Source organism: Centruroides sculpturatus, unplaced genomic scaffold, assembly GCF_000671375.1.
Source record: "Centruroides sculpturatus isolate CEXI.00-Female unplaced genomic scaffold, Cexi_2.0 scaffold195, whole genome shotgun sequence".
NCBI classification, from domain to species: Eukaryota; Metazoa; Arthropoda; class Arachnida; order Scorpiones; family Buthidae; genus Centruroides; species Centruroides sculpturatus.
This window is the reverse complement of record NW_019384511.1, coordinates 378,889-405,294: the sequence shown is the minus strand read 5'-3', so window position 1 is coordinate 405,294 and position 26,406 is coordinate 378,889. Positions and strand designations below refer to the sequence as shown.

Here is a 26,406-nt window from a genome sequence, read left to right as displayed (position 1 = left end):
TAATATAAAACAGCAAATTAATCATCTCATTTCAGTAATAATTCCATTATATTTTATTGACGAAATAAAATAAAACATTTTTAAATGGATATTCTGATGAATTTACTTTTATTTATTTATAACAACAAAACACAATTTAAGTGGAATACATGTATACATTACTGGAATTTTTCTACGAAACCTGCTAACAAAATCTCTACAAACTATTCAAAAATCTGAAATTACTCTTCTTTAATATTTTGAAATTTAACTTTTTTAACTGAATAAAATCATCCTGAATATTTTTAATGTCCAAAATAGCAACTAACTGTATTACAAAATGTTTAGCGTATAGATTTTACAGTGAAATTCACAACTATATCAAATTTTTATATACTTACAATTCTGATTGCGTTTGGAAGCAATAATTGGAAGAGATGTTTGCGAGAAAATTTTAAATAAAATAATACTAGGAAAAACACAAGATATAAAAAGGCAGATATATTGATTTTATAATTTCGTTGTTAAAGTACTTTGTTTAACGTAATATTTATCTTTGGCAATTTTGTATAACTCATTCATTGAAGTTACTCCTGTGTTCTCTACCAAATTGTAAAATGTACCATTTACATTCTTCAGTAATTTATATGGCGAGTCGTACTCTTTTAGTTTTCCAGCATCCAAAACCTAATAATATAAAATGTTTAATTAAAATTACGTAATTATTTTATATTAAAAAAAGAAAACTTACCATAACCTTATCCGAATCGATAATTGTATGTAATCTATGGGCTATTGTCAATACTGTACAGAATTTGAATTTCTCTCGAATTATTTTCTGTATGCAGGAATCAGTGCTGGAGATAACAAAATAATAAATATGTTATGATTTTCAAATATTGATACATATTAAAACCTAATTTTTAACATGTCTTGCAATGCTGGAATAAGGAAAATTAACAAAAATGTAACTCTTCTTATTCATATGAAAGTTCAATTATGTACCACTTGCAATTAGATTTACAATTGAGTTCATTTATATATTATTATATCATAAACTAAACATTGTAAATTCTCAGTTTATAACACTTTAATGTACTAAACATGTTTACATTAACTTAAACGGTTAGTAGTAGTGGTTTGACACATACTAATCACAAAATTAATTTCAGATGTCGATTAAATTAAAATTGCAAATAAAAATTTGTTGAATGAAATTATCTCAGATCACAAAATTAATTTTTTGAGTAAATTACTATTGAATAAATTAAAATTACAATAATTGTATGAAATAATATAACACCAAAGCAATTTTTTTTTATTTTTATCATCAATACTAGAATTAGTTATTTCTTGATGGATATCTGTCTTAATATTCTGGTACATGACAGTTTGAAATAATATAAGACTGAAATTATTTTGAAAAGGTTTTTATTTTTACGTTACAGTTTATTTAAGTGTTTTCACATTTTCCTTCAGTTTATCTAAAGCAAGAAACTTCTGCACCTAATAATTTTTCAAAATATACATTATTTTCAGATAAAAAATTTCTCGATTAAATTAAGATTATAAATATTTAGAAAACTTTTTATTTCATTTTAGTTTTCATAAAATACATTGAAACAATAAGACAAAGTTTAATATATTCTTTCTAATTATTATAAAATTAATTTGCAATAACAATTTTTACAATTTGTTCTAATAGCCAAGTAAATTAAAACACGAGAACTTCAAATAATATTATAACAATAAGGAAAAGTAAAATAGGAAAATAGTTCAATATAATAATTATTTAAATTATATTTGTTACTTATTCATTAAATATCGTAAAGAAAACAATGCTTTTTTAAAATATTTCTGGTAATAACAAATTTTTTAATATTATTCAATCTTAGACACCAAAAGAAGTTCGATTGTGTAAATAACTGTAGCTCCAGTTTTTAAAAATATTTCTTTTTCCTATCTATTCACCTTTAAATAAAAATAATTCGTAATACATTGTGAAACGATTTAATAACTTTTGTAAATTACTATGTTTAATCCAACCAGTTATATCCGATGTTTAATCCATGAATTTTTTTTGCTAGTAAAATTGACTTGCCATTTATCTTTCGCCTATAATTGATACTTTTTAAGAGAATCTATATAAATGTCTATTACAACTTCTATAAGACTGTGTAATGTTTTTATGACCAACTGTCGATAAATAATTTCATGCTCTCACTTGAAATGCTTCAAAATCAATTAGAATCGCATTATATAATTTTATATGAATAAAAATTAGGATTAGTATTATTTTATATTTAATAAGAAAATAACGAAAAGATTTCATACATAAACACTTTTTACTAACCATATTGAATGTTTATTAATATACCAAACGTCTTGTCTTCCAATTTTTGATATTATAACATGATTATATTCAATTATTTCATCCATTTTATCAAATTGTTAATGTGAAATCTGTAAAAATATAATTCTTAAAATTTATATTGTAATTGAATTGAAATGAAACTTATGTTTTTAAAATTAAAAAAATTTAGTTACTAAAATGAAATGAAAGTAAAAAATTATAAAAAATAAGAATTTAACTCAAATTGTACAGTAGCAATAATAATAATATTAAAAAAGTGTCTTTCTTCAAATCAAATTTAAACTGTGTGATCAAACAAAGTCATTAATCTTTGAATTACTATTTAATATTTTTAGACCGTACCTTGAATAACAGGATATTTAAAAATGAATCGAAAACAGTTAATTTCCAATATTAATTTAAAAATATTAATATATATAACAATTTCATTTTTGTATTTATACGAGGGCTGTTCAAAAAGTATCGGACTTTTACTCCGCAAAAATACATTTATTAATTTTGAGGTACAAAACCCTAATCCCCTTCAAAGTAGTCTCCTTGGTAGTGTATACACTTCTCCCAGCGTTCCTGCCATTGCTGGAAACACTGCTGGAACACATCTTTTGAAATGGCCATCAGCCAGTCCGTCGCATTCCGCGCGATGTCTTCTCTCGACTAAAATCGGGTTCCTTTTAGCAGCATTTTCAGCTTGGGAAATAGCCAAAAGTCACACGGAGCCATGTGGGGAGAGTACGGAGCGTGACGAACAACAGGAGTGTTGTGTTTGGCGACGAAAGCCCGAATCAGATGCGCTGAATGGGCGGATGCGTTATCACGATGAAGCTGCCAAGTTTTGATCGACCACAGATCCGGTCGTTTGCGTCGCACAGCATCGGAAAGACGACGAAGGACCTCCTGCTAGTACTCCTTTGCGATGGTTTGGCCTTGTGGCGCGTACTCAGCATACACCACCCCACGAGAGTCGAAAAAACTGTCAACACGACCTTGATATTGCTGCGGACCTGCCGCGCTTTTTTTGGCCTCGAGGATCGTCCCCAAAAGCCTGCTGAATCTTGCGAATGGTTTACACTTGAGTATCGACAAGGTTTTTGGCAAAATTTGATGTAATATCGCTGCTCACGTTGTTCAGTCATTTTCCAACTTAGTGGAATCCGACGAGAGCTCACTACACGTTCTTACTCATAGGCCGACTGCCAGCGACTGACACTTCCTGCAGGCGGGAAAAAATTCAGGGCTGTGCATGACTGTCCCCTCCACAACTCCACCGAAAGAGGCCTCCCGCGCATCATTGGTTTACGCGGAAAAATAAAAGTCCGATACTTTTTGAACATACCTCGTATATATAAGTTTTGTTTTTCAAAATTGCTAATTTAAAATATCCTTTTTCCTTTGTTTTTGAGTGAAGAGATGGTATAAATACTGCGTATAAGAGACTAACTCGATACCTCGCCGAGAACTTTTTTTGCAAGAACCTCTTATAGAAGATCATTATCTTCAGGAAGTAAGTATTTTTATTTAAAAGTTTGCCTTTGACAAAAAGTTTGACTTAGACCTAACTCTAGATAAGANAATATAATTCTTAAAATTTATATTGTAATTGAATTGAAATGAAACTTATGTTTTTAAAATTAAAAAAATTTAGTTACTAAAATGAAATGAAAGTAAAAAATTATAAAAAATAAGAATTTAACTCAAATTGTACAGTAGCAATAATAATAATATTAAAAAAGTGTCTTTCTTCAAATCAAATTTAAACTGTGTGATCAAACAAAGTCATTAATCTTTGAATTACTATTTAATATTTTTAGACCGTACCTTGAATAACAGGATATTTAAAAATGAATCGAAAACAGTTAATTTCCAATATTAATTTAAAAATATTAATATATATAACAATTTCATTTTTGTATTTATACGAGGGCTGTTCAAAAAGTATCGGACTTTTACTCCGCAAAAATACATTTATTAATTTTGAGGTACAAANACCTAACTCTAGATAAGAGTAAATCTTCGAAAAATTTACAAGTTTAACATCAAAATATTATTCTAATATATACATAACTTTTTTCCTCTAACTTTTTTTTAAAGTATTTTTTATATTGAAAAATGATCTTGAAATATTACTGAATTAGTTTCATATGATATAGAATTCTGTTTCAATAAATTTTGAACGTAAGTATTTATTATTAGTATTACTTTAATACGAGTGATTATTAATTTTGAGACATTTGCAATGCATTACAATAAAAATCTCTGCTTAACAGACTGTTCAGGGAGCTTAGGTTTGTAGCAAAACATTCCAAAGAGTTCGGTAAACTGATTTTTATAATGANCATTACAATAAAAATCTCTGCTTAACAGACTGTTCAGGGAGCTTAGGTTTGTAGCAAAACATTCCAAAGAGTTCGGTAAACTGATTTTTATAATGAGTCTATTATTTTTTTTTAATTTAACAGTTAGACATAAAAAATCGGCAAGACTTGACTATTATTTGCATGCTTTATATCTATCATATCAAAAACAAAATTTTAGGGAGTAGGCGCAAAGTGATAGAGTTTACAAGGTACTATATAACTTATTTCTGAAATACGAATAATTTACTGAAAGTCGGCAAATATTTATTATTTCACTTACTTGCAGATATTCATCGTGTTTCAGATAAACTAAATGGAAAAGTTCAGCAAAATTTATTTTTATAACGAATCTATTATTTTTTTAAAAATTAACAGTTAGACATAAGAATTTAGCAATTATTTGTACGGTTATATCTATCATATGACAAACAAATTTTAAGGAATTACAATCAGAGTTTCGTTTTCTTGGAGTTTAATATTCTTTAAACTCTTTCTTAATTATATTTAAATAAGTACTCAGTAATATAAATTTAAATGTATAGAAATTAATTAAAATGATAATATTATTTTATTAATTTAAGAATTATATTTTTACAGATTTCACATTAACAATTTGATAAAATGGATGAAATAATTGAATATAATCATGTTATAATATCAAAAATTGAAAGGCAAGACGTTTGGTATATTAATAAACATTCAATATGGTTAGTAAAAAGTGTTTATGTATGAAATCTTTTCGTTATTTTCTTATTAAATATAAAATAATACTAATCCTAATTTTTATTCATATAAAATTACAGAATGCGATTCTAATAGATTTTGAAGCATTTCAAGTGAAAGAGCATGAAATTATTTATCGACAGTTGGTGATAAAAACATAACACAGTCTTATAGAAGTTGTAATAGACATTTATATAGATTCTGTTAAAAAGTATCAATTATAGGCGAAAGATAAATGGCAAGTCAATTTTACTAGCAAAAAAAATTCATGGATTAAACATCGAATATAACTGGTTGGATTAAACATAGTAATTTACAGAAGTTATTAAATCATTTCTTAATGTATAACGAATTATTTTTGTTTAAAGGTGAATAGATAAGAAATAGAAATATTTTTAAAAACTGGAGCTACAGTTATTTACACATCGAACTTCTTTTGGTGTCTAAGATTGAATAATATTAAAAAATTTGTTATTACCACAAATATTTTAAAAAAGCATTGTTCTCTTTACGATATTTAATGAATAAGTAACAAATATAATTTAAATAATTATTATATTGAACTATTTCCCTATTTTACTTTTTCTTATTGTTATAATATGATTTTAAGTTGTCGTGTTTTAATTTACTTGGCTATTAGAACAAATTGTAAAAATTATTATTGCAAATTAATTTTATAATAATTAGAAAGAATATATTAAACTTTGCCTTATTGTTTCAAGCTATTTTATGAAAACTAAAATGAAATAAAAAGTTTTTTAAATATTTATAAACTTAATTTAATCGAGAAATTTTTTATCTGAAAATAATGTATATTTTGAAAAATTATTAGGTGCAGAAGTTTCTTGCTTTAGATAAACTGAAGGAAAATGTGGAAACACTTAAATAAACTGTAACGTAAAAAAACAACCTTTTCAAAATAATTTCAGTCTTATATTATTTCAAACTGTCATGTACCAGAATATTAAGACATTATTTCTTGACAAGAATTAATTATTTCTTGATGGAGATATCCATCAAGAAATAATTAATTCTAGTATTGATGATAAAAATAAAAAAAAAATTGCTTAGGTGTTATATTATTTCATACAATTATTGTAATTTTAATTTATTCGATAGTAATTTACTCAAAAAATTAATTTTGTGATTTGAAATAATTCCATTTAACAAATTTTTATTTGCAATTTTAATTTAATCGACATCTGAAATTAATTTTGTGATTAGTGTGTGTCAAACCACTACTACTACTGTTTTTATTAAATTTCTCAATATTTCAAACACAAAAAACTAGCACTTTTCAGTTTAAAGCTAACAATTTTTTAAATTTTCACACATTTAATGACGTAAGATATGTAAATAGCCGTTTATAATATTAATGTAGTCATTAATCTGTATTCGCTACTAAAATTATTAACGTGAATTATTTATATCATAAATCATATAAATCGCATGATCTATATTTAGTTAATTTGTTTAGATTTGCATATCCATAATAAAATATACTGACTGCATTTTGATTATAGTCAGAAAATATTGATGTTTAATTGATCACGATTTACGTACGATTGTAAACAAATATCGATTACATGAAACATGTGAATTTGGAAAATTGGAGTACTTTGTTTACATCGATGATGCTTAAACCTTCTGACTCATAGGCCGGATGTGACTAAAACATACCAAATATGTTGATGCCAGATCAAGATAAGACCTAGTTCGAACATCAATGGTCTAGTGGTCTACTAAAAATACGAATTACAAACTAAAATATTTCATATTTGAAATGAATTTTTATATATTGTTTACCTTTTATCGATATTGGACGTTGCTTCGTCCATAACAAGAATTTTGTTCTGACGTAAAAGAGTTCTGGCCAGACAAATTAACTGTCTTTGTCCAACACTGAAATTTCGGCCTCCTTCCGTTAAATGTGTATCCAGTCCTCCAGGCAATTTACTAATAACTTCTTTTAACTGCACCTTTAGTTCGATATGTTTTGATAAATTCAACATAATTGAGTTTTTTCATTAAAACGAACTAAACATGAAAATGTAATAATTGAGTTAAATATATAATTATTGCTTACATCTTCTAACACTTGCCACATCATTTCCTCTGAATATTCATTGAAAGGATCAATGTTTTTGCGAAAGGGACCAGTAAATAACATCGGATCCTAAAAAAATAAATATAACTTCTGTAATAATAGCTGGCTGTTTGCTTATATGTATTCAGTTATGCTTTTTATAATTATAATGTATATATAAAGAAATATAAATAAATACACACACACACACACACAAATTTTTTAATGTCATTGTTACCGCTAAAGCTCGAAACTCGTTAATCTGCAGATTACCTAGCTAATCTGCAGATTAACTAGCGTGATCCGATAAAGTTGTGAAAATTGTTCCATTTCTCAAATTACCTAGATAATGCGCAGAGTATCTAGGTAATCCGCACATTACCTACTAGGCACTCGGTAAAGTGAAAATAAGATCTTTACCACAAATAAATGTACCACAAATAGGTGTGATTGTCGTAGAAACCAATTGCTATGAAATTCAAAGTGTCACCAATCTTTAGACTGCACAATTGGATAATGTTACCTATGGTGGGTAAAATTGCGGCTCGTCTCTGATTCCAGCAAACAGAAGAAAGGAAACAGTGTGGACGTACGTTCTGTCCTAACCTATCCTATTCTAATAATTTAGTTGGTAATAATTATGGTAATTTATTAAAATAGGTTAGGTTAGGACAGAAAGTGCGTCCCCACTGTTTCCTTTCTTCTGTTTGCTGGAATCAGAGATGAGCCGCAATTTTACTCACCAAAGGTAACATTAACTGCATATTACATCATGCGATCACCAGAAAAAGTATGATAACTTTATTATTTTTCGTTTCTGGTCCAAAAGTAGGGTATCGTTGAAGTCGTCTCAGTCCCCTCAGTTCAGATAGATACTCAAAGTCCCGAAATTCCATAGGTGGTTATCTATATAATAATTTCCCTAATTGTATTAATATTTTAAATCGTTTGATTTTTTATATGTTTTTTAACTGGTTGATGATTGACTATATCAATTAATTTGTCGATTGTTTAATTGTATTAACTTGATTCTTTAGATATCGAAAATAAAATAAAGAACATTATGTTAATTTAAGCGTACAGAAACGTTGATGTTGTTTCAGCAAAGATTTTATTTTCACTTTACCGAGTGCCTGGTAGGTAATTTGCAGATTACCTAGATAATCTGCACATTACCTAGGTAATTTCAGAAATTGAACAATTTTAGCAACTTTAACGGATCACGCTAGTTAATCTGCAGATTAGCTAGGTAATCTGCAGATTAACGACTTTCCGAGCTTTAGCGGTAACATCATAACATAACTGGTTCCGCAGTAAGCACAGCCACTTTACAGATGTTTTAGGCATTGCAAATGTTAAAGTTACATTTACAAAGTATAAGAGTAATATGCATTATAGCATAAAGTATTACAATGAGAGGTTGGTATATATCCAGAGTGGCCAAGCTCCTTGATAGTCCGAGCCATTTTTCAAAATTTGAAATTTTTCGCGAGCTGCAATTAAATACGTATTAAAAAGGTATGCAAAAAATTCCAGAATACAAATTATATCCGTAGCAAGAGGGATACAAATTGTTTCCTCCAGAGCACAATGTCAACTGTCCGTTGCAATGACAGTTTACAAATTCAAAATCGGTCTGGAATCGGTCGGTTACGCCACTGTTTATGTTCATTCACGCAGTTTTCGATGAGTCATATCATTCTTAACTTGGACAGAAATGAAATTTATTACAACGTTGCACTTAGTCTTTCATATTTGTTGTTAGTAATATAAAAGACATTTTGAAACACATACGGAACGATAATAATTTTTAAAAATATAATAACACAAAAATGAAAAGGGAACTCGGGGACATCTATTGAGAGCCACAAATAATACTTCAAAGAGCCGCATGTGGCTCGCGAGCCGCAGGTTGGCCATCCCTGGTATATATGTTATAAGTTTACAATTAATAGATTAAGAATAAGTATACATGTGTTGTTTCATATATAAAAGAGAATTGTTATAATACGCGAGACAAATTTTTCTCGCGTTGGGAAGGGCAGGACAATGTGTATGAAAGTTGTACAATAAATAATGGGTTATATGTAACAGAAGAAATACAAAATATGATAACTACATTGAAAAGATTAAGGCTGTCAGGAACTAAATGTTTACACTTAGAGTTCGAATCATTCATCCTGCATCGTGAACAGTCCTTGCTCTAGCAATTTCTATACTGGAAGATTTCTTCGCAAATTCCTAGAAATTTAAACAGTTAATTCATATAGCATCATGCTAAAAGTCTGAGTGATGCTTAGAAGAAACCCCTAAACATTCAATTCACATTTAAGTTACAGTTGTAACCTTTCAATTTGAATCCATAAAATATCCTTGTCGCATATGCTCTTGAAAGTAGGTTCATAGAACAATATTTTAGAGGCACAAAAGAGAAGAATTCACCATATATCACTTTATATCTCTTTAATACACTAAAATTCTTGCAAAGATTCGGTACTGTTGCAGACCACTATAGGAACATTCTCCCACTAGAAGAGCCCAATCACATCTTCATTTCTGTGTTGAAATTCAATGTAATATCTATGTAGAGTGCTGGGAGGCTTTATGAAGGAGTTAAGTATGGATGTTTACGATTTTGCCGTAGCTTTTAATTATATTATAAAAATAAATAAATATTCCATTATTGTTCACAAGGTCATTATGAGAGCATGGCCAAGAGTAACCACGGCTAATGAGGATAGATTTGAGTTGTTGTCTTTCTCTTTCAAGCATTACGCAGTTGAAGATATAATGAGTGCTCCCATCTTCAATTTTACAAGTTGGACATTCTTTATTGATGTATTAAGTAAATCTGTGTAGGTACTTGGCAAATTTACCATGATCGGTGAAAAATTGAGTGGACCAAAAGCATGGTTTCATCCATGTGTATTTAAAGATATCTTTAATGGTTAAAAAAAAATTTGTAAGTAATTTTACTCTCATTGCTGTTCCATTTTTTCTGCCAGTTGTTGAGCATATTGCTCCAAAGAAGGCCCTTGATAGTATTCAAGCTGACCTTGTTATAAGAAATTATAAGCTGATCATTATTAGCATCATGTTTAGCCAAGTGATCCGCTCTTTCATTGCCGCTAGTCCCCCTATGTGTCATTACCCACTTGAATTTATAGTCATTATTTGAATTTAGAACAGACTTTTCAATAGCTGTAGACAATGGGTGAGCTTTAGTGCTTTTAATTGTGGCCAGTGAAGAAGCGCTGTCACTACATATTGTAATTCTTGTAAAAAAATAATGTTGATTGACCCAGATAAGGGCATTAAGAATTGCGAACATTTCTGCCTGAAAGACTGTAGAAAGTTCTCCCAGACGAAACATTTGATAAGCAATCTCGATGTTACTTGAGGAAACCACAAAAGCACATCCTACATTCCTTTCATTTTTAGAGCCATCAGTAAAAATCACTATATCGTTCTCTTGATCAGTATCTGTAATTTGGATTGGTAACTCACAGGGATTTGGGAGTAAGGACAGTGGTGTCGGATGTTTCAAATCTAATGCAGTTATTGTACCAGTATTAATTTGTACGTCTTCCCCCCATTTAAGGTGACTGATCTGACTAAAATAATCAATATGCATCTCAATAGGTGGTTTTCGTGCGATTACCTGAAAGGCAGAGGTAGGCGCTGTTTTATAAGCTTTCGTCAGTAAAATTAAGGCCTTCCTCTGGGCCGAGTTAAGCTTTCTTAGGATGCACCTTATGGGATGCCCATCCCCAACTACTACAAGCGTACGTAATTGTTGGTATGAACAGCTGGTTGTAAATAATATCCAAAGCTTCAAAAGGCAAACCCCATGTACGATGAGCCACTCTGAAGAATGTCTGAAAAATCAGACCCGTACGTTTGGTTATATAGGCTATGTGTGCATTCCAAACTACTGTCCAATATGACTCCCAGATATTTAAGTGTTTTGTCAATTTTTATCGACACACCTCCCATTTTTACGCTTGGAACTCGGAGAAATAAGTTTGGACGGCCAGGGAGATTAAACATAGTGCCTTTTGTTTTGTTTGCGTTGTATTGCAGTTTGTTTTCTTTGTCCCAGTTGTGTATTTTTTCTAAGGTTGTTCTCCCTTTTTGTTCGAGTTCGTCTTTTTTGTTTCGAGTTCGTCCTATCAATATCAGCAGATCGTCTGCATATGCGATCATTCTCTCCTGACCTAAATTTTGATCAAGAAGTGAATCTAAGGTAATTATCCAAAGTAAAGGTCCTATTACCGAGCCTTGTGGGCACCCTCGGCTAATATTTCTTGTGATCTCTTGATCTCCCTGTATCATGATAGCATGCCTCTCATTAACATAGTCTTGAATGATTTTATACAGATTAGAAGGGCATTTTTTTTGTCTAAGTTGTGATAAGGTCAGAGGCCACCATGTGCTATCAACCGCCTTACTTATGTCTAAACTGATGGCAAGAACTTATTTGTAACCATTATTTAATAAGTAATTAGTTTCCTTGGTTACAAAATGTATTGCATCAGCAGCCGATCGTTGATTACGGAAACCATACTGAGAGGTGTGTAAGAGTCGATGGTGTTCCATATGCCAGTAAAGTCTGTTGTTTATAAGTCGTTCCAAAGTCTNCTATCAATATCAGCAGATCGTCTGCATATGCGATCATTCTCTCCTGACCTAAATTTTGATCAAGAAGTGAATCTAAGGTAATTATCCAAAGTAAAGGTCCTATTACCGAGCCTTGTGGGCACCCTCGGCTAATATTTCTTGTGATCTCTTGATCTCCCTGTATCATGATAGCATGCCTCTCATTAACATAGTCTTGAATGATTTTATACAGATTAGAAGGGCATTTTTTTTGTCTAAGTTGTGATAAGGTCAGAGGCCACCATGTGCTATCAACCGCCTTACTTATGTCTAAACTGATGGCAAGAACTTATTTGTAACCATTATTTAATAAGTAATTAGTTTCCTTGGTTACAAAATGTATTGCATCAGCAGCCGATCGTTGATTACGGAAACCATACTGAGAGGTGTGTAAGAGTCGATGGTGTTCCATATGCCAGTAAAGTCTGTTGTTTATAAGTCGTTCCAAAGTATTGCCAAGAAGGGGGAGGAGAGATATTGGTCTGAATTCGTTGGGTTTACCCTGTTTAGGTACTGGAACGATACGAGCTATTTTCCAAGGATCAGGAAAAATCCTGTTTGGAGACACGTATTAAAAAGCTTATTTAAGTGGTCTGGAATAAGTTCCTATAGTTTGCGGGCTATGGTCGCCGTCATATTATCAATACCCGGTACTTTACCATTTTTTAAACAAGATATAGCACAATTTATTTCATGCTTTTGAAATTTAAGGATTACAGGAGTATTGATTGGTATATCACCACTGTTTCTTAACGCGCGTTGTCTAGCGTTGTCATCCTCAGGATTATCGACAATACAAAAACGATCCATCATTTGGTTAAAAACTTTTAAAAAATCGCAGTTTAAGTTGTCGCGTGCGTCGTTGACTAACGCTTGAGGTTTACGTAAACGGTCAGTACACATTTTTGTAATGAACCCCCAAGGGTTCTTTGTGGCTTTACTACAATATTCCTTCCAAGATGTAAATTTCATTTGTTTCAATTCGTCTTTATAATTTTTTTGAAAGGCCTGGTATTCATTTTTAAGATTTGTTCGTGCGGGTTCACGTCTACATTTTTGGAAAGCACGTCTCTTTTTGTTGCAGGTCTTGCGTAATTCTGTGAGATGAAGTGTCCACCAGGGTACAGGCCTTCTCTTCATTTGTGTTTGCGAAATATAGAGATGACAGGCTTTATTGATTATATCAATGTTTTGGGTAATCTGATTTCTAATATTAATAGGATCTTCCAGATTATATTCTGAGAGGTTTGTTTCAAGATAATTTTGAAGAGCCTCCCAGTCTGCCCGAGAGATATTATAGCGAAGACGTGGATCATAATTTGATTGAGTCCTGGAAGTTTGAACAACGATATTAAATGAAATATACGAATGGTCACTCAGTGACTCCTCATCAAGAACCTGCCAATCCATGACAAGAGACATACTCAGATTGTTGGTAACAGTGACATCAATCCAAGTATCACCATTGTGGGAGTGATAGGTTGGCGGTGAGAGGGGATTGTTAGTAACCAATAGGTTATTAGCAAAGAAAAATTCTTCAAATTCCTTCCCTCTGTTGTCTAGCTGTTCCCCTCCCCAAGTTGGAGAATGTGCGTTGATGTCGCCTGCCACAATAATACGATTCCCATTGAAGTGGTTCATTATAGTTTGAAGGCGTTCAGTAATGCAACTAGTAGGAATTTCACGTGGGCAATAAATATTGATTATTATAATTTTGGTAGTAGCCGCCATTAATTCGAGACAAGTAATGTATTCGTTACTGTAATTTTTGTGGAATAAAATGGGCAAATAAGTATTTGTTATGAGGATGGCTGCCCACGGGTACTCAGAAGTACCTTTAAAGGTAATACAGTTTGAGGGAAAACAACAGAGAAGATTATTTAAACAATATGGTTCCTGTAGTAATATTATGTCATAATCTTTTAATTTAGTATTAAGAATAGAAGAAGCGGCTATACTCCTTCTGAGATTAATTTGTAGAATATGTATAGTACTAATCTTTGTATGGTCCATAGTCGGTGTTATTTATGATTTTGTTTTTAATTCTTTGAAACACCGGACAGGAACCATGACAAGCGTTATGTGTAATATCCCTGGCTCTCTCAAAAATGCAGTTACAACAGGTTGGTGACTTATTACTATTAGTGCAGTTTCTGTACAAATGGTCACCCCCCAGTGACTACATGTATTGATTGTTTGCTCACAGTATTTAGTTAAATGACCATATCTACAGCAGCGTAAGCATTGTAAAACAGGGCAAAAGTCCATCACCCTGCATCTCGACCATTCTATGTTGACTTTCCCGAGATCTAGAATTTGTTTTCGTAAATCAGGGGTTAGTTCTATAATCCAGTTTCGATAAGGGCTGTTTTTCTTTTACAGCATTAAATTTAACTCTAAAATGTGTATTAAATTATTCAAGTGAGTATTTATTTTTAAGTGTTTCATTATGTTCAAGAATATGAGTAGGTATAGATTCCCTTGCAATAGTATTCGGAACTGAGTGTACCATTATATGAGGAAGCTTCCCTTTTGGTCGTCTTGTTGTTAAATTGGGTATTGTTGTTGAAATATTTTCTTCTAATGTCAAGACATTTTCGGGTCTACCCATTTCAATGGCAAGGCCACCACCTCCAATTTCCTCATGCGATCGACACTAATGTTAATTTGTGATGGACGAATTTTTTCTTGTATTATTTTACGAATATTATCACTATTTCTTAAGGAATCTTCCTTACCATAAATTAGTAAAACTTCTTTGGATTTGTTTGTATTGAATGTGTTTTTAGGTGTTTTTGTAATGTTTGAGTGATACGTTTGAAGAGCGTCACTGTATGATAATTGATTTCTTTTTGAAATTTTGTTTCAATCTAAATCAGTAACATTATCAAGGACTTTCTTTTGTAATTCAATTATCTCAGATTTAGAAACAGTATCCATTAATTTATCAATTTTATCAGATAGTATACTTATTTCGTGCCTGTAAGGTTTATTCGTAAAAATGTCTATAACACTCTCTACATAGTTTATAATAAATTCCGAATGTTTAGGCGTACATAGTTTCCTTCCATTATTTTCTGCTATGTAATTTTTTGCTTCATTTACGACTTCAAAAGCAGACTCTCAAAGCTCTTCCATGTTTAATGAATAATTGTTTACTTCCATCTTAATATAATTAGTGTATTAAAATTACAACAAAGAATTATTAAACTGTACGAGAAAATCGCACTTTCCGTTAAATATTGAATTTAAGAGGTCAATGTCCTTTACCATGGCAACGGATTGGAACAGCAATGTGTAAGATTGGAAAATTTAATAGAATTGCCATAATTCAAAAATGGCTAGAGGGATTGGAAAGAAAATTGCTACACAGATAACAAATATCGTTCGCTAAGAGATAGTGAAATATTTTTCCGAAATATGGTTCCGGAAGCCCGCTATACCTTGCCGAAAAATTACCGGAAAATAACGATATCTTTAAAACTACTGTGCCGATTACCCCGAAATTTGGCAAATGTACTCACAGTAGATGGGCGAATTTACTTTCGTCTTGCTGTTCGTATATATATGTTCCAGTAAAGCGATTCTATTTCTAAAATTGTTCAATGTGATGTAATTTCCTAAATTCTTGTTCGATTTCCACAATCTATACACCGTTACAATCCCCATGTCTTGTGGTTTCCAAAATTATATAACATTAGCTATCAGATGTAAGATTTCACCTAAGAACACAATTCTACTTTAGAGCAAAATTTCCTGCAGCCAGTCAACTTCTTGTTCCATCTCGCGCTCCAATAAATACAGTATATTAGTATTTCACTTTGTAATTCTATACTTAATTTGTCATCTACCAGATGAGAGTTATTGCTGATTGACGAAAGATTTTATCTCTGTAAAATGTTGATGATAACCCAAAATTCACCTAGTATAATGCATGTGAAGAAATGATAACCTTTTTACCAGTTCTTTTAAAAATCACGGTTATAATCATCTGATCTTAACTCTTTAGTTATTAGAGTTACTTATCGCTTTAGGAGTCTATGAAAAAAATTATATTGGTTGGAGATACGTCAACCTTTTTATGGAGAAACAGTTTCTGACATGTCTAGCCTCATCCTTTACTATTTGGCATCGCTATTGTGGCTTTGTCAGCAATTCGTATTATTAAAAGATCTTCTTAGTGTTTACGAGGTGAAAGAGAGAATAAAAAAAATTGCAATATAATGGGAATGAAAGTAATTTCAATAAAATTAGTAATAACCACTCTTTATGAGCAAAACGGAATGACGGAAACCGCATCACCACTTTTTTATTTTTCAGCATATTGCAGAAGAGATTTATTTAACGAACAATTTTTAAAAAATTAACTGAAATTTCCAACATTTTTCGGAAAATTCCGAGCATTTGGAAACTCTTTTCCATATAATTTTTTTTACTTTATTCCCATAAGAAATTTAAAATTCTCATGTAAGAAAAACAAAAAAGGACATTATGATATAATGTAAATGTGAAAATTAGCGAATCAATAATTATTTTGACTAAATTAATTATTATTTACTTGAGGAATGATCGAAATTTTGCTACGTAGATCCCGAAGACCTATATCCTTAGTAACGATTCCATCGATAGTTATCTTTCCTGTTGGTTCTGCCATACGAAATAAGGCAGCTATTATTGAACTCTTCCCTGCTCCTGTTCTCCCAACAATTCCTATCTGCGATTAATAAACAATAAAAATAATTTCAGACAATAATGGCATTACTATTAGGATTTTGCAGATATTCTACCTTTTCTCCTGAATGAATACGAAATGTTAAATTCTTTAAAACAAAATTTTTATCCTTGGAATATTGCAAAGAAACATTATCAAAACAAATTTCTCCATTTTGTGGCCAATCTGCTGGTGGCTGTTTATCGGGTAAACTTTCGTATGACGCTTCAGATTTCAATTTGCTGTAGTTCAGTATGCGTGCTACTGAGTGCATCTAAAAAAAGAAACTCTTTACGAAATAACAGAAAATAAAGAATGACTTAAATGTTTGTATTGTCTAGAGTTTTATAATCTTTTACACATTACATGCGACTACTTTTTCATTACTTACAATGTAAAAAGCCAAGGAGTTAGCTTTATAATTTACATTTCCTTTATTTTAAATGACTTGTTATTTGTAAATTACTATCGTATTCTTAAAACTTACGTTTTTAAAGTATGTAGCAAGTAATAAAAAGTTATAATTTAATACAGTAGAACCTCGAATACCCGGCTCTCGATAACCCGGCACTCCAGATAACTCGGCCACACCCTGGCAGGGCAAAAAATCCTTAGTTAATTAATTTTCATTATAGACAGCTTTATAAAAGTATAAAAGCTCTCATAAAGTATTTTTCTGAGGTCTGTCTTATCAGGTAAATTACTGTACACAGTGTATTCATTAATTTTCATTTTCATGTAGTAAAGGCTCTATGCCTTCATAAAGGACGTACTTTTCCTTTGTTTAAGGGTATTTGGGCAGTTTATTCTCTGTTATATTCTCAAGTAAACAATACATACAAGTACAGTACAGTATTTTCTGTGGAAACACTCGTAATTATTTTTTTAACCCCATTCCCGATAACCCGGCATTTTCACAAACTCGGCCACCCTTCGGTCCACATTAGGCCGAGTTTTCGAGGTTCTACTGTATTACTTATCTACTATCATTACTTTAGCTGTAAATTCTTTCCTTTTATGATAGAACAATGAATATGAAAATAATTAAGATATTTAAGAATTATGCTAATTAAAGTAGATGCTTGTAAGTACAGTACGTTTACAATTAATGTAAATTCACAGATTGTGTTAGTGTCGCGTTATCAAGTATGAAGATAATGTCAACATTCAATGAATATCATTTATTACACTTAAGTGTAATATTTATAAATTATTAAATAAGTAAATAATAATAGTTTTTAAAAATACCTGAAATTTCATTTCAGATGTTTGTTTAATAAGGACTTGAAAATACAGAAATATTATTAATCCATAATTCATAGCAAGTCCAAGTTTGCTGCCTGAATCATCTAAAATTGAAATTTTAAAATTGAAAGTTAACTTATAATATTTTAAAGGAAATTTATATATAAACATGAGTAAAACAAAGTATTTATGCATAGGAGGCGATAAAACGAACAGGAACTGGAAGAAAGAAAAAAGATTGACAGATATGAGCATTACAATTATCTTGGTATACAAATTCATGAAAAGGGAAGAGATGCATTAGAAATTAATACAATATTAGAACAAAATAAAAGAGCAGTTAAAATACTAAATGGAATATGTTGGAGTGAAGAAATAACTAGATCAAGAAAATAGGATATATAATGCTATTGTTAAAAGCATTCTGTTATACGGGGCAGAGGCATAGAGAATGACTGGGAAAGAGAAGAGAAAAGTAGCAGCAGTTCCATTTCAACCTTTGCATTGAGAAGACCGAGCAGAATCTCGTAAAGAGAAAGAATACCTAATGACCTAATGGTATTGAAAGAGACGGTTTTGGAAGATATACAGAGGAAACAACTTATTTGGTTTGGACATGTAAAAATAATGAGTAATAATAGATTCCTGAAAATGTCAATGAAATACATTTCACAAAAAAAAAGAAAAAAGACAGGAAGTCCCAGGAAAATTTAGTACGATAGAGTAACGTTAGCATGTACTGTAGTGAAAACGGAATTAAAGAGGAATTGTGTATGGATAGAAAGAGGTGGAGGTCGGAAATCGACGTCAGACTCCATAAACCGAATACAGTATAGATAAAATTATTAAATTTATGTTAATTTTATTTTAGTCTTCATTGTATACTTAGCTGTGACTGTACAAATGATGTGGCATTGGAAGTATTCATTGTATTGAATTGTATTCATTATATTGAATTTACTTTTTAAATATAATACAGTACCAAGTTTCTTCTCTAACTACACTTACGAATAAATAACTAAACTTTAGAAACCGTTAAAATGAAGTCTATTTTATTCTTTTATTTAACGTTTTCGTTCAATTAATTGACCATCTGGAATGAATCGAACAAATTTTCGAATTATAATGAACGAAACCGATTACGAAACGTTTTTAACTTTAAATTTTCTTAACATCTATTTCGGAAGTCCGTGAATAGATAAATAAAATTTATAGACTGATAAAGTACAAATATACGCATACACTAACTATAGATATATAAAAATAGAAGTAAAAATAAAAACTAATATTAATAAATAAACAAGTAATGACATAACGGACACGACTAATGCCTATTTTTTTAACTGTCCGTGCCGTTTTTTTTCCTTGCTGATATATTTATATGCACCCGCTCTTAATGCTGCGGAGAGATATTATAGGATTCTCTAAAGTTTATAGCCTGTCCTTCTAGATTGCTCTTGTGAATATGCCATGATTCTGCATATTCAAGATATCTCCTGTTTTGAATCTTTTGTTTTATTTCTGCTCTTTTCCATTTCACTGGAACTTCTGTTGGGTCTGCTATAACATACGTCGCTAAATCAGTCACTGATTGCTCATTCCGTACGTTCATTTTGTGCTCCTTTATTCTTTCTTTTAATAACCTACTTGTAGCTCAGTTCTTTTTTCCGCCTCTAGTCTTGTATGGGTATTCTGTAAATTACAGAAATAAGACTGTGATCTATAGCTTCCTTGTCCGTACATAGCATCTGGTATACTGTTAGATTCTTTTTAAAGATTATCGTTTTGTTAGTAGATGCTCTTATTTCGGTGTAAGAATTGCTTAAGGGTACCATGTATTTCATTACTGTGTATTCTTTTACTCTTTCCCATTTTAACAATATTACATACACTCAACGTAGAGGACGGGAAATGGGAAGTCCCATATCCGGTGGCACTATGTCAGATAATACAGACATTAGAGAATTCCATCTTAAAGAAATACGAAGTTCATATGCTAATATATGCACGATATGTCGAGATGTCTTGATTATATGAAAAGAAAAACCCGACATACAACTATTACTCTGAGACGTCAATGCTAACAAGTATCGCCTAGAACTCGAACTAGAACAACGATCAAAAGATACACTTCCTATATATATTAAAAGAAGTGGAAAAAGGAAAGAAAATCACTAATTAAGTTTACAGAAAGCCGACTTATAACCCGTTGATAATACCATGGACCTCCCGTGATCCAGCAAGTTATAAACTGGCAGCTTTCAGGGCACTTGTAAAACGAGCGTACATACATTACAACAAAGTGAAGGACAGACGTAAAAAATTAAAACACACCAAACAGCTAGCTTGGCAAATCCGAATCAATCAGAATAAAGTAAAGGCAATCAATAAATCAATAAAATAAAAATAGAAAAGACGATAATGAAGGTAATGAACGGGGAAGAGTAGAATAATACACAGTAATAGAATACATGGCACCATTAAGAAATACGTATAACGAAATAGAAGCATCTACTAACAATAACATAGTCTTTAAAAGGAATCCAACAGTGTACCAGATGCAACGTACGGACAATGAAGCTATAGAGAAAAGCCTTATTATTGGAAATTACAGAATACCCTTAAGGCTGGTATACACGGTAAGGAAATCCTCAAAGGATGTGCTTAACAGACGAAAAAAACTCGGATATAACTGGCTGGATCGAACATAGTAATTTACAAAACTTATTAAAATATCTCCCAACGTATAAAGAATTATTTTTATTTAAAAATGGATAGATAGAAAAAAAATCACGGTTAATTCTCAAAGGATTTCCTTACCGTGTATACCAGCCTTTACAAGACGAGAGGCGGCAAAAAGAACTGTACTCAATCGGAGCTACAAGAAGGTCATTAAAAGAAAGAATAAAAGAGCACAAAACGAACGTACGAAATGAGCAACCAGTCACAGATATGTTATAGCAGACCCAACAGAGGTTTCAATGAAATGGGAAAGAGCAGAAATAATACAAAAGTGTGAACCGCCGGGAAGGTGTAGGTCTCCCGAACCGGCAACAGGTCGTTAAACCCTTCTCACTGGTCAGGATTAAAAATTTACCGTTCCCGCAGTAACGGGATTAAATGTTTCCGGTCGAGTGGCGGAGGGAAGAGTGCCGTCGGTAAGAGGACAGGCGATATACGAGTAAAAGAACACATCAATTTAACAAGATAACAACGATTTATTAGCTACATAGATATTACAATAACTAATTTCAAAGGAAAACTCTGAGTCCCTAAAACGCGAAGGGCAGAGAGAGAGTTCACAAAAATTTTGTTCCATACCTCTTTCTGACGATAATCCTTTGAGGAAAAATTATGGTTCTCGTGTAGGAAAATATGATTAGACGTAATATTCGTAGGATACAGTCTTCGTAGGACACAGCATTCGTAGGATATAATATTTGGAGAATATAATATTCTTAAAACACAATATTGAAGCGACGGTGGATGAACGACTCCCCCGAGAGGGGGAAGCAAGTGGCTTTTATAGTTTCGTCGTGGGAGAATGGTCATGTGACCAATTGTTGTTAGGTAAAAGGTACGCGGATGGGTCAAAGTTGTCCCCGGGCCCATGCTAACTATCAACTTTGAAGTTGGAATGTGGGATTATTTTCGAAATGGACGGATGTTTACCCTGAACGAAAGGGGAGATTGGAATTTTTCCCTTTTTTTAAGTTAAGTTTTAGTTTAGGTTTTAAAGGAAAATTTAATTGGGGGTTTAGAAAAATGCGGAATATTAATCGGGAAATTAGGTAAAAATTTCGGATTTCACAAAAGATTCAGAACAAGAGATATCTTAAATATGCAGAAGAATAGCATATTCACAAGAGCAATCTAGCAGGACAGGCTATAAACTTTAGAGAATCTTATAATATCTCCGCAGCATTAAGAGCGGGTGCATTATAAATATATTAGCAAAGAAAAAACGGCACGAACAGTTAAAAATTAGGCATTAGTCGGTGGCCGTTATGTCATCACTTGTTTATTTATTTACTATTAACTTTTATTTTTATTTCTATTTTTATGTATCTATAATAAATGTATGCGTATATTTGTACGTTATCAGTCTGTAGATTTTATTTATCTACTAGCTTCAAGGAACCGCTTCGCTGGGTTTTTATTTGTTCGTACATTTGTATGTAATATAGTTGTTTTTATATATAAAAGACTGTTTTTCTAAGTAATCTAGGGTTAATGTCCAGAGTCGTAGACTGTCATGGCGGCTCTTCCTGTTTTAGCCTCGAAACCAGACCACTTTGGAGACGACGTGTCACGTGACGACGCGAGCGAACGGCGGCGGCTGTCATGGCGGCTCAGCGCTGATTCCAGCAAACAAAAGGTAACAGTGGGGACGCACGTTCTAACCTAACCTAACTTAACCTGTTCTAATAATATAATTGGTAATAATTATGATATTTTATTAGAATAGGTTAGGTTAGGTTAGAACGTGCGTCTCCACTGTTTCCTTTTCTTTTTGCGGAATCAGAGATGAGCCGCCATGAGTCTACGTATATTGACGTTAACCCGCGTGTCGGTTTTCCCCGTTTATCGCGGCGCAGCAGCCGCCGCCGTTCGCTCGCGTCGTCACGTGACACGTCGTCTCCAAAGCGGTCCGGTTTCGAGGCTAAAACAGGAAGAGCCGCCATGACAGTCTACGACCCTGGACATTAACCTAAGATTAATTATATTATAGCCAATCTTACCCGTTTTCACAGAATGCAAGAACTAGCGTTTCCAGACTAATTAGAGACCTGGTCCCGATTCTATTTCTGAACGTCTCCTGTTCACGTCCAGTCAAACGAACTATTTTCAACGTTTCTGGAACGTTTACAATCGTTCTATAATCGAACCAATATTCGAATTTTATGTTCGAATTCAAATTCGAAAATTGTTCGAATTAAATTCGAACAAAATCGAACATAAAATTCGAAATAGAAAACCACTTTCAGCCCCATATCTCCCGCACCCTTATAGCTATCGAGACGCAACCCCCAAAGTGCACGAATGAAGACTTGGGGCTACCACCACATACAAGCAACATTCATGTGCGATGTGTAGTTTTTTGCGGAAAAGTTAAATATAAACACACACGTCCATTTATATATATATATAGATTGACAAACTTACGCAATAAATGTTAAGAAAATTTTAAAGTTAAAAACGTTTCGTAATCGGTTTCGTTCGTTATAAATTGAAAATTTGTTCGATTCATTCCTGATGAAGGTCAATTAATTGACCGAAAACGTTAGATAATATAATAAAATAGACAGCATTTTAAAGGTTTGTAAAGTTTAATTTTATAATAAACCTTATCGAGTATTTACAGATATAATATACAGTCGACCCCCCAATAACACTGTTGATTATTCCGTTTTATATGAATTCCATGTTGTATGAGTCACTTAGATTTTACAAATACGTGAGCTGTTCACATCCCGTCACACGTATTTGTAAACTCTAATTCATATAAAACGGAATTATTAACCGTTTTATAGGGGGTCGACTGTATAGGGAGTATTCACAGATAGTATTCTCTCATCTGTAACTGTAAAAATTGATATATATTTACTTACCTGCATTAGGTGAAACACTGAAAGTTATTACAATAACAATTAAGTGTATAACTCCGATGATGCAGCCATATGTTGAAATCCATCGATTTAAAGACAGGAAAGTAAACCATGTTCCAGTGTGCTTATCCTGGTATTCATTAAATGTGGAAATAAATTTACTTTCAGCTTTAAATGCTCTGATTGTTGTAAGTCCATAAAGAGATACACTCAGGTGAGAGAATACCGGACTTCTCACTGTTAAAGTAAATTTATTTCATATAGGTTAATGATTTAAAAATGCATTTATTTTTTCCAACTGTTTAGAAGTTACTTAGCGAAAATTGATGAGCCAATAATTACAATAAATATTTTTACACATTATATAATAGAATTGTTAGAGATTTTTAATATTTACTACAACATTACTTATTTTACAGGATATATTTTAACCCATTTTCGTCATATGCTAATTTCATTGTCAGGTTAAGACCGTGAGTGGGATTCTAATGGCGAACGTGAAAGCCACAACTTTAAATAGGTTATAGCTAAGTAGAATTATTAAATAGATTGTAAGTTGATTGGTTTTGAGTTGTTCAATGTTTCCTCTTGTTTTCCAATAGCCTGTCATCATTGTATTCACAAATATCACTGGACAACTAGTATTGCCAAAAATGAATTCTATAATTTTATTTTTAACTTGCTTTTACAACATAGTGGCACAATTTCAAAAATCAGATGCTTAATTTCAAAATTACACATTGCTTGAAATATTAAAAAAAAAGCATCAAAATTTCTGGCTAATTGTTTAATACAGTCTGCATATATCATGTATATGTAATATATTACAAGTGATGTAAGTAAACTCATCTTAAATAAGGTTATGTTTCTGTACACAAGCTTTTGAAAGCCAAATCAGCAATCGGTGAATAAATGTTTGTAACCAGATAGTTGGTCCTGAGTACACGACTAGCCAACGCGATAGCAACCTAGAATTATCTGAGTTTTCTTTACATTTGTAACATAAATGGAAGACAATTTCCAATAGAAAGATTTTCTAGGTTTCATCCCTCCCATTGCTGTAACCAAATAAACCAAACCAAAAGTCGAATCACGTTTTGTCGTCATCAAGCATTATTGTAGAATGTCATAATATGGTCGTTTCGGTTACGTATTTTCGTAGTAACTAAAATAAATTCATTTAATTTTTGTGTTTCATTAGATAATATTAAGCAACAAGTTAAGTCATTGTAAAATTTATTTAGTAGGAGATTCGAATAAACCTGATAGCTGTTTTAATTAATATAAAATTTCTTCATTCTATTCAGTCAAATGCAATAACTTGAGAACACTTACATTTTCCTTCCCAATATTTTATGCTTTCCAACACCCGGCTATGGATTGTCCACAGAAAATAGAATATGATTGATAGTACAGATGTCAATATAAGTAAATAGGGAAGAATGATTGCTTCAACTATAAACACGCCAACAAAAAGAGAGTAATACTGAAAAAATATATATAAAGATCTTATACACTGTAGATAAAAAGTTATAAACATTCGTCTCACATTTAATGTTAATGTAAACTTACTTTAATCAATTGATGAAAAATAAATGGTAACGTATCGTCCATGTTACTAACATCTTTAGAAAACCGATTTAAAACTTTTCCTAGAAAATGTATTAATATAAAATATTAAGTAATTTAACAATGAATGGCCATTGAAACAAACTGGAGTTTTTGTAGACATTAACAAAGAGAACAGAATATAAGTGTTAGTATTATTGTAAAGATAAATTCATTTTACACTGTTATCTTTACTATTTATGCTCTAAGTACTATTTACTATATGCTTTAAATACATCTCAATCAAAAATTGTTTAAATTTCTATATATTATTAACAAAACCGTTTACGAATATAAGTGATATAGTAGATGAGAATTGAATACCAAAAGATTCATACATAAACTCACATTTGACAACACATTAAATTAAGAATTTTTACCATATTACAGTAAAAATAATATTTTGTTAAGTATATTAGAAAGTTTTTAAATTAAAATAAAAGAATTAAGAATATTTCACATACCAACAGGGTTGTTATCCAAAAACGATACTGGTGTTCGAATAATACATTTGAAAAATTTCTTATGGAGCTTAATAGATGCAGTTGTAAACAGTTTATTCAATAATATTGCAGAAACTAGCATGGTGAAAAATACTGCACATATCAAACCAAGATAAACATATATGTGAATTTCTTGATGTTGATGAAAAGTATCACTCATAGTGCTGTTCAAAAGTTTCGTCTTCGATGCAATGTTTTCGATTTTATGCGCACTCTGGTTATAGGATCTTGTATCTTGCAACCTGAAAATCGTATAAGAGATAATCGAAAATTGAAAAATTCCAGAAATTAAAATGTTAACAGACTTAAATGAGAATAAACTACTTAAACTCAATTAAAAAGATCAGTACTTATTAGTAATATACCGAATTTTCGTCATTATTCGGTAACTGGGTATATTCGCTCAAAAACTATTTGTTATTTTGGATAATATTAAATACAGTAGACCCCTATAAAACGGGTTCCTATAATTACGATTCCTATAAAACTNGACATTTAGGCGGGTAAATTGAGTTTAGTTTTGTCTGTATTTATAATAATATATAAATCATATAT

At 31.4% G+C, this 26,406-nt stretch overlaps 1 protein-coding gene across 1 annotated transcript in view; it reads right to left on the bottom strand.

Moving 5' to 3' along the window:
• Positions 1 to 266: 266 nt before the first annotated feature.
• The window catches only part of LOC111622423 (multidrug resistance-associated protein 4-like), a 54,787-nt gene continuing 28,647 nt past the window's right edge, over positions 267 to 26,406 (bottom strand). Inside the window, exons 16-26 of the mRNA XM_023364805.1 lie at positions 25,813 to 26,093; positions 25,313 to 25,392; positions 25,076 to 25,226; positions 23,744 to 23,977; positions 18,135 to 18,235; positions 16,963 to 17,160; positions 16,734 to 16,889; positions 7,517 to 7,606; positions 7,237 to 7,409; positions 731 to 836; positions 267 to 666 (exon numbers count right to left, since the gene is read on the bottom strand). Coding sequence (XP_023220573.1) covers positions 490 to 666; positions 731 to 836; positions 7,237 to 7,409; positions 7,517 to 7,606; positions 16,734 to 16,889; positions 16,963 to 17,160; positions 18,135 to 18,235; positions 23,744 to 23,977; positions 25,076 to 25,226; positions 25,313 to 25,392; positions 25,813 to 26,093 — 1,747 coding nt within the window. The 3' untranslated portion in view covers positions 267 to 489. The remainder of the gene's footprint in view (positions 667 to 730; positions 837 to 7,236; positions 7,410 to 7,516; positions 7,607 to 16,733; positions 16,890 to 16,962; positions 17,161 to 18,134; positions 18,236 to 23,743; positions 23,978 to 25,075; positions 25,227 to 25,312; positions 25,393 to 25,812; positions 26,094 to 26,406) is intronic.